This window comes from Seriola dumerili, unplaced genomic scaffold, assembly GCF_002260705.1.
Source record: "Seriola dumerili isolate Sdu_G_001 unplaced genomic scaffold, Sdu_1.0 BDQW01000105.1, whole genome shotgun sequence".
Taxonomy (NCBI): domain Eukaryota; kingdom Metazoa; phylum Chordata; class Actinopteri; order Carangiformes; family Carangidae; genus Seriola; species Seriola dumerili.
In genome coordinates this window covers 1,392,656-1,406,412 of record NW_019174360.1, presented here as the reverse complement: position 1 = coordinate 1,406,412, position 13,757 = coordinate 1,392,656, and the positions used below count along the sequence as shown (strand labels likewise).

General features: G+C 39.6%; 1 protein-coding gene across 1 annotated transcript; it reads left to right on the top strand.

Annotated features, from left to right (window-relative positions):
• The first annotated feature begins 3,327 nt into the window (after positions 1 to 3,327).
• Positions 3,328 to 12,518, top strand: acp2 (acid phosphatase 2, lysosomal). Its single transcript, XM_022746509.1, has 13 exons — positions 3,328 to 3,636; positions 6,213 to 6,308; positions 6,765 to 6,851; positions 7,162 to 7,222; positions 7,359 to 7,450; positions 7,534 to 7,632; positions 8,146 to 8,235; positions 9,128 to 9,211; positions 9,301 to 9,349; positions 9,620 to 9,708; positions 9,917 to 10,023; positions 10,345 to 10,520; positions 10,682 to 12,518. The coding sequence occupies exons 1-13, from the start codon at positions 3,547 to 3,549 to the stop codon at positions 10,825 to 10,827; spliced, it is 1,266 nt and encodes a 421-aa protein (XP_022602230.1). The 5' UTR covers positions 3,328 to 3,546; the 3' UTR covers positions 10,828 to 12,518.
• The last annotated feature ends 1,239 nt before the right edge of the window (positions 12,519 to 13,757 follow it).

Sequence of the window (13,757 nt, the reverse complement as noted above, 5' to 3'; positions counted from 1 at the left end):
AACCCCCTCGACATCCGCACAAACACACGCTTGGATTGGTTTTTATAATCCCCCAACAAGCAGATTACACCTCTGCCATTGAGGTGTCGGTGAGAATTAGACCGTATATAAATGACAGGGGGGGTGAGGGGGTGGGGGGGTGCTCTGCGTCTTAATGAGCATATCTGCCCCCTTAAACAAACACATAGATAGATTAAGGGTAATCCCTGCCTTCTCTAATCACTATTGTTCTCATTATTGTTATTGTTGGAGGGTGTGTGTGTGTGTGTGTGTGTGTGTGTGTGTGTGTGTGTGTGTGTGTGTGTGTGTGTGTGTGTGATCTCAGTGACATTTGGCCGTTGCCTATTTTTCTGTTTTTGCACAAGTGTTAATTTACAGGGGTTAAGCCCGACAGCACCATGTGTTTTCAGCATTAGCAGCCACCTATAATCTGAGATATGAACAAAAACACAAACACCTCCACTGGGATTTAGCAACACGTAGCATTTGACCGCAGATATAAACAGCCTGGGGCAAAAACAAAGGGAACAAAGAGATTATTGTTGACATTTAACTGGCAAAGACTTACAATAACTTGGCAACAATACAGCGGGAATATTGCTGAATGATGAATATTGTTGTTTTGCTGTTCTGTGTTTTGCGGGCGGTTCATGGGATGTTGCGTACTCATACATTCCCACAGGGTTTATTTCAACACTAATCTGGGTGTTTTCTGTCCCTCTGCAAGCCTCAACTCAGGCATCTTTTATTTGACTCATTACAACTCTGCCAACAAAGCATGTGACATGATTGTAATTTTATTATTCTGTAGATATAGTTTAACTACAGCTCGCTATCTTTTGGTCCATGCAAAATAAACTATCTGTTCCTTTTATGCAAACAGATTCTGAAACCAGCAAAGTGAGACATCAGCAAATTAGGAGCTCCTCTACCTCAGAGGGATATTTTGGGATTCTTTCCACTGCTGGTTAATTTTCAACTCCAGTGTGAGAAAGCCTGAGGACAGACATAGAAATAGTTGTGTAAGAAATAGTTGTAATAGTTGTATTAGGCCTATTAGTAAGTAACAACAATAGTGGTAGTAGTAGTAGAAGTATGATGTGTTCCAGCATTAGTAATAGTAGTAGCCGTATTAGCAATAGCAGTATGCTACAGAAATAATGGCAATAGTAGAGGATAATATAGAGAGGAGTAACTACAGAAACAGGGAAGTTGGTCACTTACATGGGATGACTATCTGAATTAATAAGATGTTGCATTGTCAAAATTGAATTTTCAAAAGAAGATACAGGTAGAAAAGTAAATACATTCAGCATCAGCTGTGGCTATCTCAGCAACTAGCTTTAACTGAACTCTGTTTCTTCAATACACTCACATGTAGCCTCACGTGGACCACTTTCATCAAAAACCACTCAGCAGTAATGACACCGCCGACCTGCTCACCAGGTCAAGACTGTACTGAGTAGACTCCACCCAGCACAAGCTGCTGGTCCCGACGACATCAAACCAAGGCCTGCCAAGGTCACGGCTCCTTAGATAACAGGGTTTATTCATTCTATTGGTCTAGAAATGATATGTCTTAGTGTGTAATCACAGTGTAGTTGAACAGCGGTGATGACAAAAGGTAGAGAGAGATCCCGCTGCTCGCTCCTCACCGGTGACTTTAACTGGTACCACAGGTTTCCAGCTCTTCTGAGGATCAGTAACCGGAGTATAAACTCCTCCAGGCTTAGTGCTTCTAGGTTGCCAGATCCTCACACAAGAAAGCCGCTTTTCACTGTAAACACATACAGATCAGCGTACCACTGGGTCATGAGAGAAGGGTCAGCTCTGAGTCAGAGGTTTTCCACGTTAACCGCTGCTCTTGAAACACAAAAAGCTTTTTTTCCAGACCTCAACCCTTTCACACATGCAGTTTTAACTTTTAACACCTCCGGGATTATTGCTCACTTTAACAAGTGTGTTTATGACCCAGTGCTTTGTAGTATCTGTAAACCAGATTAGGGTGAAAGCTGGTAAATACCCGCATGCATGTGTGTACACATGGTTAACTGATCAATTACTCTTTTCAGCTCGAGATCAGCTCAACACGAGATTTCTGCAGTTAAAGTAGATTCAACAGAGAACTCCGTATTATATTGATTGTACGACCACTGTATTACGCTCAGAACTGAATGTATTAAGTATTTGTATGTATTATTAGGTATGGTTCTGACATATTTGTTAATTTTCTGCTCTCTATTACAATGTGAACAACATCCAGAAACACCTCTTACCCATAGGTCTGGACTGAGGCTGAAAGTCTTGTATGTGTGAGGTTACTGTACTTGTTAGGTTGCTTAAAACTGAAGCACCACTGACCTCTAGTGGCTAAGGAGAGATATTGCAAGTGAATGACCTGCCAATTCTGACCTGTATGTTTTGGCACATCTGCAATGAAAATGAAACCAACAACAACAGAAAAGTTGTATAAAATACCAGAAAGATCTGGTTTCCCCGATGGCCAGTCCAGCACTGTCATTTATTCAGTTTAATTCAACCAAATAAACAACTTCAAATATTATAATATAGAATAATATTGATAAATAGCTACTATTTGTAAGTAGCCTAATAATTATAAGCAATGGGCCCCTGGACACAGATATGTAATAGGCCTCCCCACCACTCAGGAGCAAGCCCTACATATTAAAAGAGGCTGTTGTGGGTCTCTCTTCAGTCATCGTGTGTCTGTTACCTTATAATGTGTCTTTTCTTAGGCATTTTATATCTCTTTCTGGTCATTCTGCATCTGTTTTGCGTCCTGTTCTAGTTTGTTTTGGGCAGAGAGAGTGCATCTCTTTATGATCCTTTTGCATCTTTTAATGGTTGTTATTCGTTTTGCACCTCTTTGTAGTCACTGTGGTCATGGGTCTCTCTGTAGTCATGTGTTTCTATTAAGTTGTTATATGTGTCCTTGTGGTTGTGCGTCTTCTTTGTCGTGTTGCATCTTTTTCTACTTGTTTTTTGTGTTATTTTAAGTCACTGTGGGTCTTTTCGTGGTAATTGCAATTGACGATCTAACAATAACTGCTACCTTACTTCACACAGATTTTTTCTTCTTCTTCTTCTTCTTCTTCTTCTTCTTCTTCTTCTTCTTCTTCTTCTTCTTCTTCTTCCTCTTCTTCCTCTTCTTCCTCTTCTTCTTCTGTGGCGTTCTAAGGCAGTTGGCGTCCAAAATGCTGCTTCCGTTTTAACTGTTTCTATATTTCAAAATAAAATGCGCACTAAACAATGTGTGCCATTTTTCACACAAAAAAGGGCAAGTGTTGGTGAAATTTAGGTATACGCTTTCAAAAATAATAGCGTACACACCACCCTTAGAAAGCTGTAAGCACCCCATGTATTGAAAGTTTTTTATTTAAACTTAACGGCTACATTTTACGGTTCAACTTCCGTTAACCGCGGCTAACTTCATTTAGCTAGCTCTGACAGGAGACCTAGGCAAGGAAACAACAGACATATCTGCGGTTAGCTGAGCGTTAGCTCTTCGATCACACAGACGGAAACATGGTGCCCGCTGCGGTTCTCTTTATTTTAACGGTCGGGTCTGTCTGTGGACCAGCTGCAACAGAAAAAACACTAGTTTATGTGACTGTGGTGAGTATTTTCAATATCTGGTAAAACGTTGTAGAGGCTGTGTTGAACTCTGCAGCGACTTGCCTCGTTTCTCTTCGGGTTGTAAAGACGCTTACGGAACTGCGTTCAAAATTTGGGAGGTTTTGAGTTTTCTTTGTTTTTCAGTAAACATATTTATTTTTCTGAACACGAGTTAAGTTAGACGGAATTCGTTAGAGTTTTCTAGTAAATTCGGCAAATTAAAAATCTGCTTAGTAACACTTATTTTTTTAAAGAATCGAATTCTTGTGTTGAGTTCATACTGCTCTTTAGTACTGCATCACCTTAGAACAATAACAGGCTAAGTCGTTGTAAAAGTGGACATTTCAATTGAAAGTAAGAATAAAATTCAACTTGAAATAGTATATTTGAATTTGAAAATGTATAAAAGTCGAGGCGTGTTGTGTATATACACACGTAAGAAACCACTAAACGACCAAAGATAGTCTTGACAAGAAAACTTGAGAGGAACTCAAGTTTCAGATGACGCTTAAATAAATCATGTGAATTCTTCTGAGCTCTCATGTTAATGTTATTCCTGACAAACGTGGAGACAACTCTGCATAACGGGCCTTACCTGTCTGACCTGACACCTAGATTATTGAAGTGTTTGGAGTGAGCTACAGCAGCAGTCATTGTCATTTTTTTTTTTAAATTGTCATACACCCATCCTGTCAGGTGACATCAATACAGACACTTTGGAATAACTAGCATTTTTTTTTAAGTAAATGCTGATGTTTTTTTGGGTCATATCTAATCTCTGAGGCAGAGCTGGTCACATTGATAATGATTTGGGTCATGTAGAAAACTCCATTGATTTCAAGCAGAGAAGAGGAGCTCATATTAAGGCAGTAGTAGAAGAAATGCAGTGTAGTCAAGGATACAGAGGTTATTGTCTTGTTACTGCAAGATGATACAGTTTATCTCCTGCTATTATGTTTTTTGCAGCTTTTTGGAGGGTGTAAAGGTTGTTTGTTCCTCTCAGGGTCACATGTAGTAAAAACCTAGCACTAAAGAATCACTGACTGTTAAGTGAAGGCCAGTGAATTTTGGCGTGCCTTGATTATTTTCTGTGCAAAGTGTGCTGGTGATGTTAGAGTTGCAGCAAAGTCCTCAGTTCACCCCAGAGAGAGCACAATGTGGGAAGCTGTGAACACTAAAATCTTGTCATGCTTGCTTCACTTTGATTATTTTGTCAAATTGAACTGATACTTATAAAAGATCCTGTAAATTTTGAACATAAAGAAACCCCCCAAAATTTGATTATTTATCAAATATCTCCACTCTGTCTTGAGGACGAGTAGGTTAGGTTTCCTTTCTTCTTCTTTTTTACAGGGAATCTGCCACTGATGTGAGAATTGAAAAGCCATTAGACACACTTATGTTTACCTGTGTTAAAACCATGACATCAACAATCTTGCATGTCACAGCAGTAAAATATGCTCCTGAGGGGAAGGTCAGGTCAGCAGGTCATTGTAGATTTGCTCATGTGAAAGTTTTATTTACGTGACTGTTGCAGCTATTCAAGTCGCTAAGCTCAATGCTTCCTATTTTTGCACTCATTCGTAGAAACCGTTACCCAGTTGCCTGCTAGATAGCCATTCATGGATTGTGGAGCAGATAAGATTAAGAGTTGTAAAGGGATTATCCACCCTCGAAATAGAGGTTACACACTTTTTCAGCTATTTTGAATAAGATCAGTCATGCATTCTCTTCAGACCAGGAAACCCAGAAAACCACACTTCTCTTTAGCGGCTCGAAGACTGAAACTTGAAACCGTTCTGCTTGAATGGACAGCTGATGTGGTGGCATCGAGTAACAAGACTGAATTAACTACTGTCAACCTATGCCAACAATAGCAGTTGGACTGTAGTAGTAAGGATGCTGTGGTGTTTGTCCCTGTGTTTCTTTAGCACCTTACCTCTGTTTTAAACCATATATCACATTTTTAATGGCTTTTAGACTTTTTTTTTTAAAAACATTTCTGGACACAGCTGTTACTGCAGTTTTTAATCATCTTCATGCAAATGTGTCATGGAGCTGCTTGACTAGATAACTGACATTACAGTGTCTCTGTGGTGAGGTCTCTACTGTCAGCTGACTGGATTTTATAATCACCAGTGACACAAATGAAACTAGGACCAAGGTTTTGGCTTCATGTTTTTGAGGGTGAAGTTTTACAAAGGTTTTATGTGATAAAGGCAGAACAATAAGCACCGTCGCTTCAGTTACAGCAATGCAGATATACACTCTCAAGCAGTGGGGAATTGGGCTTTTAATTGTGCTTATAAAGTAAAACAAAAGTCACATGATGAAACGATGAAAGTTTCCAAATTGTGAAACATTCTGCTGAAATCCAACCCTGCTAGTCTAATTTCAAAAATATTTTCCTAACGTTGTCTCCATGCAGCAATGCTTGAGTCATTTTACTCAGTTTCAGTTTTTAGGATAATGAAAAATACAGTTTTTTATGCCAAAGAGGAAGTGCTGTTGTTGCAGTTGTACAGTGTGTGTCCTTAGTGCTGTGTTACCAGACGTCTCTCCTCTTTCCCCTCCAGCTGTTCCGGCATGGTGACAGATCACCAGTCAAAGCCTATCCCACGGACCCGCACCAAGAGAGCGACTGGCCACAAGGCTTCGGACAGTTATCACAGGTACAGCCTGCCTGACTTCACCTGTGTGAAACACATTTGCATAGTTACTGAGCTTCTTTGTAGATGGAAGCGATGAATTGTTATTAAAAACGATCCCATAGACTTCGATTGTATTTATGTTTCAAAATGCTCAGTATAACACACTGATCAACTGTAAATGAAGTTATTATGATGATGTGCACAGTTCATGATTAACTGTGAGTTCTGTAATATTATTAAAGTCTATGGAGGCCTGTTCAGTCCCATTGTGTTCATTACGAAGCATCTGTAGACACTTATACAGTCATCTAATAATGAAGCCAGTCGTGTGTGAGTAGCACAACAAGCCCACACATTTCCTTCAGGAAATGCAAAATGCTATTTTAATCAGTAAAGGTGAACTACACTCAGTGATGTCATCAGCGGTCTAATGTCAGTTGGATGTGTGTGTGTGTGTGTGTGTGTGTGTGTTTCTAGGAGGGGATGAGGCAGCACTTTGACCTGGGCCAGTTTCTGAGGAGTCGATACAACGGATTCCTCAACGCATCCTATGACAGACATGAGGTGAGAGACGGACTCTCGGATCACATGACCCCCTCACCCGAACCTTTACACACACATGTTGATTCATTAATATTTAGGAGAAGGGGCCTCCTGCGTGTTGGTGTTATACAGGGTTCCCACTGGTGCTGGAATTCCTGGACCATGATGGAAAAGTGGGGGGGGGGTTTTCCAATGGGAGCAGTTAATTATCCAGTGCTCGCACTTGTATATGAACAGAAAGTCTGTTATTAGCACCTCTCTTCTAACTCTCTGTATATTTAATGCTGTCTATTTCAATTCTCTGATGACCAAGCCGCTCCTCTGTCCTCAGATCTCAGTCCGCAGCACAGACTACGATCGCACCCTGATGAGCGCCGAGGCCAACCTGGCAGGTCTGAGCATCAGTTCACTCCTCTTCCTCCTCCTGCTTCTCTTTTGTTGCTACTTCACTTTGCAAGACTCTTCCTCTTCCTCCCATAACAGTCTGTATTATTATTAATATTATTATTATTATTATTGCTCCTCTAGGTCTCTACCCCCCCAGTGGCCCGCAGGTCTTCAAACCCAGCCTGAGGTGGCAGCCAATACCTGTACACACTGTGCCACAAAGTGAAGAGAGGGTATGTACGTGAGCGGGTTTGATCAGTGCAGAGAGCTGAAAGTGATTCAAAGCACTTTGTCTGAACTCTGTCTCTTATTTTAGCTTCTCTCGTTTCCTCTGGGAGACTGTCCTCGCTACAAACAGCTGATGAATGAGACTGAGCACACACAGGAATTTATTAATGTCACCACCAAGTACCAGGTACTTCTTTTCTTTTCTTTTCTTTTCTTTTCTTTTCTTTTCTTTTCTTTTCTTTTCTTTTCTTTTCTTTATGAAATTATATCTGTGCTAGGATCAGCTGTAGCTTCCATAGAGGACGCTGAGGTCATATCCTCAGTATACAATGTCTGTATGGAAGTTACATTTTTTTTAGCCTGATTGTGATATAGTATAAATACCTTCAATTAGTTACTTTCTCATTTACACCATAATGTAGGAAGGTGAATTACAGAGGATAAAATCAAAAAGTTAAATGAATAAATAAAATGTGGAATTTGTCATTTTATTTTTCAGTTTTTATTTGAAATTTAATGTATTTTTTGTTTTTATTTCATTATCTTTAATAAGAAAAATACATATGATGTTTCTAGGTGGGCGGGGTTGCTTTTAAGAAGAAATGAATGAGTAGCTATAACAGTAAAAAATGAATGAATTTTCTAACGTGATACAGATGTAGGTATGTGCTTATAGATCTGACTGTGCTCCTCTCTTCAGGACATCATAGAGCTGGTGAGGAATAAAACAGGACTGAACAAGACCAATGTGGAGTCAGTCTGGAGTGTGTATGACACACTCTTCTGTGAGGTGAGAACACACTGACAAAAACACACGCCAGTGAAAACAGGAAGTGAAAACCTCAAATTTTTGTATTCATACATCTGTTGATTTGTCCCAGTTTGTATTTTCCAAAAAATCTTCTGATGTGTTCAGTGGACTCAGAAACACGACCTTTCACTGACATTATTATGGGAAGTAGTTAGATATTAAACTTTATGAAATGTACATGCACCAGCCCGTACAGCACAGACATACTGGAAACATTTAGCCTTGAACGCCCCCCACTATTCGAGACCGAATTGACGAGCTGTTTGAATTTCAACAGAAAAGTTTATTGAAGTGAAGCATTTGATGGGCTAATCTGTGACTGATGAGTGTTGGTTTTAGTCTTGTGACTCCACCCGCCCGCCTCAGCAGTTTAGAGGAACACATGGACACTCTGGCAAACACACAGTTTGAGGAACAGGACCGTGTTATTTGGTTCACAAAGGCCTCTGCGTTCAGCGAACCACATATGCCAAAACCATCAATCTGCTTTATTACTGTCAATAAATAAAAATACCGACATCAGTATCTAGAATTTCCACTTTTACATAGAGATGCTGCTTCACGGTCGTTAAGAAGCAACATTCCCGCCTTGAGCTGACTGTGTAACAGGGGCTAATATGAAATCAGGGACAGCTGGGTCACTTAGTTCAGCCGCACAATAATTAAGCAGCAATGTGAGACATGGCTGCCGAGAGACGGAGGTGAGGGTGGAGCTGCTGAGAAAGTGCTGACACGGACAAAAGGACAGTTTGTCAACTTAATTACAGCTTAATTAAAGATTTTAGAAATTCTTCTTTTAGTATTTATCTTGGTTTTTCATGATGTGTGTGTGTGTGTTTGTGTGTGTGTGTGTGTGTGTGTGTGTGTTCAGTCCATTCACAACAAGTCAGCTCCTGACTGGGTGACTCCTGATGTGATGGAAAAGCTCAAAGTGCTCAAAGACTTTGGATTTCAGGTAAAAGCAGTTTACCGTCGCTTCAGTTACAGAATTTAAAAGTATTGTAATTTAATTGTAATTATAGTTTGATGTCTGATTTCTTACAGGTCATATTTGGGTTCTACAAACAACAGGAGAAGAGCCGGCTGCAGGGAGGTATGTGTGCGTAGCTCAGGGACGGAAAGTTCATTCTTAAAAGAGACAAAATGTTTCATGTTTTCATTTTCTTACCTCACATTTGAGCTCATGAATACATAGTTTCATTTAACTACTGAACTGAGTCAAAATAAACTACAGTGTGTACAGTGGTTTTACTAATTTCTTATCTTTTCATGGGATTTGTTGACAATAAGGAAACTTTATAATATCACCAGACTTACCCTTTAAATACAGGGTTAAATGTGGAAATTGCTCCCTGTCTTTCAGGTATCCTGTTGGGCGAAATAGTGAAGAATCTCTCCAAGATGGCCGCCCCCGACCCAAAACAGCGACTCAAACTGATGATGCTGTCAGCGGTGAGCGAGTTAAAACACTCACAGGATAAGAGTTATTGTTTTTGAATGACTGGTACATGCTAAGCTAACCAGCTACTGGCTTTAGCTTCACTCATAGTGTACAAACATGAGTAGTATTGGACCTTCTCATCTGACGTGTGTGTGTGTGTGTGTGTGTGTGTGTGTGTGTGTGTGTGTGTGTGTGTGTGTGTGTGTGTGTGTTCCACAGCATGACACCACTGTAGCTGCTCTTCAGGCCAGCTTGAATGTGTTCAATGGAAAACAGCCACCATACGCTTCCTGTCAAATATTTGAGCTGTACAGGGATGACAACGGGTAAAACACACACACACACACACACACACAAGAGACAATTACTCAAGCATAATACTGACTCACACAGACTCGAGGAGCCAACATCAGAAAGAAAGGGGGGGAAATAAATAGACTTTTACTTTGAAATTTAACTGCTGAATCAAAAATAAAAGCATGTATTAACCAACTGATTTAAAAAATGCTTTTAAAATATTCAAGGCTCAGAATCAGTCAGTTTAGGATTTGTGTGTAAGTCTAAATCTGCTGTTTTAGGGTGAAAACTGCTGATGGTAAATATTTGACTTTAAAACCTGTCGTCTCTCTTCCTCTCGCCGCCTCCAGCTCTGCCTCTGTGTCCATGTTTTACCGGAACGACAGCACAGCGGCTCCGTACCCGCTGCAGTTACCAGGCTGCTCCCTTCACTGCCCCCTGGAGGACTTTGTGAGAATTACAAAGCTCTCTATCTCAGACGACAGGGACAAAGAGTGTCAGCTGCCCTCTGAAGGGAGAGATAAAGGTGAGCTTTTCACACACACACACACACACACACACACACACACACACACACACACACTCTCAATTAAAAAACTTCACACTGCGAGAATAAAAAAATAAAAAAAGATGATAGATTGTGCCACCATTCATCAATTTGCTTTCTTTTATCTCTCCGATCTTTAGAGGTGATCATCAGTCTGGCGGTGTCCGGCTGTCTGCTCTTCTTCCTCATCGTCCTCCTCCTCGGGATTATTTGTTGGCGGAAAGAACCAACCAGCAGCCGGGGATACCACCATGTGATCAACCACGAGGTGGGAGAGGAGTCCTGACAGAAGCACAAGCTCCTCCCTCGTAGATCTTCAAGCCTGGCGTCGTGGGACAGCAGCGATGACGACGAACTCTGAAACTCCACGGTGACCTTTTGTGATGGCGTCATCGCCGCTGGTTCGGGACCCACTATGATTTTTTTTTTAAAACTGGGAACTAAGAAACATTTGAAATTATGATTTTAGGAAAAGTCTTCTATCATCACTCTAAACTAAAGAGTGAGAAACTGCTGGAGGGACCAAGACAACACAGCAGGGAAACTTTTTTATATCCATCACTTTGTCATTTAAAGTAGCTGCTGTGTTCCCACATGGTTCAACCTCCAATCAGCTGCTTAAGTTCAAGATTAATATATGACCCAGATTTCTGCCTGGTCAGTCTGGGCTTTTTAAACAGTTCAATGAGAAAGTCAATGAGAAAAATTGTGATGAAGTTAAAAGTTTAAATAATTTCATAATGATCTGGAAACTTCTCGGTAACGTCATTGGGAGAAAATGTTCTTATCTTTTTAGTGTTTTACGTCACCATCTCCCAGCAGGTCCGATTTTTCATAAAATCCTTTACTTAATTATAGAAGACCGGAGTTGTTGACTTAATTAAAACTTAATTAGTTAAAGATGTTCATCCCCAGTTTCCAGAACTGGTTTTTAATGGACAAGATTACATTTGGGGTGTGTGTGTGTGTGTGTGTGTGTGTGCTGTGTGTGTGTGTGTGTGTGTGTGTGTGTGTGTGTGTTTTAACTCTGAGGCCTAACAACCGAGATGCCTTCAATATTTTTAATAACAGATTTTGTTTTTTTTGTTGATGTTACCAACGTTTTGTCGGATGGTGCTGATCATTGAGAAAGAGCCTTGTGACAGAAAGCGTCTCCTCCCTTGTGTCCTTTTAGCAAAACACTAAAACACCAGCTCAGTGTGACTCGTTTGACCTTTGACCTCCTGGAAGAGGGAAAGCAAAGGGTTTCACCAAGAATCAAATCAGACTAGCGATCATATCAATGACCTTCTTACAGGTATGATTTCAGTTTTATTCATCTTCCAGTGAAAACGTTTTTGAATAGTGAATATCTGGGGACTTTGGAAACACTGGAAACTCTTACATGTGTGTTTTTGAATTTCAGCCTTTTTAAAAAGTCAGCTTTCGATTATTTGAAATATAAAAACATGTTACGTCTTTTGAAGTTGGCATCTAACACTAAATGCTTTAAGTGCGCTTTCTTTCTACAACCTTCAGCTCATGCTGCTGTTGAAAGTTTTTAGTTTTATACAACAGGAGATGATGGTTTCTTTGTTTGCTTTGGGACTATGATTCAAAAACATAGAAAAATGTTAATATATTACAAATAAGTATAAATCCTAATGCAGCCATACAGGGATCAGATTTTTCTGTAAGTCAGGATCCAGACTCTGGACTGTAAAGGAATTTGCACATTGTTGAAATCATCATTGTGTTCAGGTACGTCAAACATGGAGAACACATTATTTGCTTGTTTCAATTGTAATATTCAACACAATGGAGATTATTTGTCAGTATTGCGTGTCCCCACTCTGGATTACCATTTTATTTCATTGTCTTTCATGCTGTATGAACCGATTGATCAGACTTTGAGAATGTGCTTGTAAAATGTTATTTTGGAACAATAAACGATCAGTCTTTGCAAAGCTTGTTAATAAATAAAATATCTTCATGTTATATTTTCTGGCACAGCGATTTCACTAATAGTTCCCTGAAATATGTTTATGTCAAGGAAAATGGCAAAAAAAAACATGCCTGTGTTTTGCACTGAGCTGGCCAGCTGCTGTCTCTGACTTCATTCAGATGTTCCTCATAAACTTGTTAACTGGTAAATTCCCCCACATGACCGGTGTTGGTGGGAAAAAGTCAGAACAAGTCGGATCCACAGGAGCAAATGAAATCAGGACATTCATGTCAGTGTGCATTTGGTGGTAATTTGATTTTCTTATGTACTTATCACACTTTATCAACACACACATATATATATATATATATATATATTATAATATAATATATATATATATGTATGAATATTCTGGTTCACATTTGTCTTAAAAACAGTGCAGTAGGCCTTTATTTAATCATGGTAGTGCTTTTCTTGCATACATCATTAGTGATCTGTCACACAATAGGTTACATTCAGTATGGCCACGGATAAAACAACATAAAACAATTACCTCTGCCTTTTCAGAGCAGATAGATCAAATAACATTTCCACACAAATAATATCACCTTGGAAGGAAAATATGACACTGAGTTCTTGCACTCTGATTCAGAAGCATGCACTGCAGATGTTAGTTTCTTCAGAAATGATTTGAACAGCTGGACCCAACGATGAGACGTTCACTGCCTTCACTGTATTTTAATGTGTCCTGTGAAACTTGTTGATACGAGAGATGCTTTAACAGCGGTCTACTTCAACTAAATGACTTCACTGGTAATTAACTCCAAGAAACAGTACCAGTGTTCTCGCAGCTTAAAGTTAAACCCAGCTGCAATGTTGCTTCTTTGTTGTCTTGTATGAAGTCAGAAGTGTACATGGTCATTTACAGATTGAGTGTGCTGAAGTACCACGGTGTTAAAGAACACATGGATAGCATTTTTTCCCCCTCAGTCCTGAAAAACTTAGTTAACACAGATGCACTGATTTTGGTCTGAGAACTGGGTCATAAGCAAAAATGTTCAATTAAAGTAAATATTGCTTACAGACTGCAGTCAGTCATGAGATTCAGGAAATGTGTGAGATTATGAATAACAGAAGGAGAGGGAGAGTGAAAAAAATAAACTATAAAATCTGTTAGACAGTAAAAATCAACGTAAAATAAAAAATAATGTATAAAAGCATACTAAACTTCAAAAACAAAAATCTAAAATCACACACATACTGACTCAAAATGTCACAAATCTCACACTTGG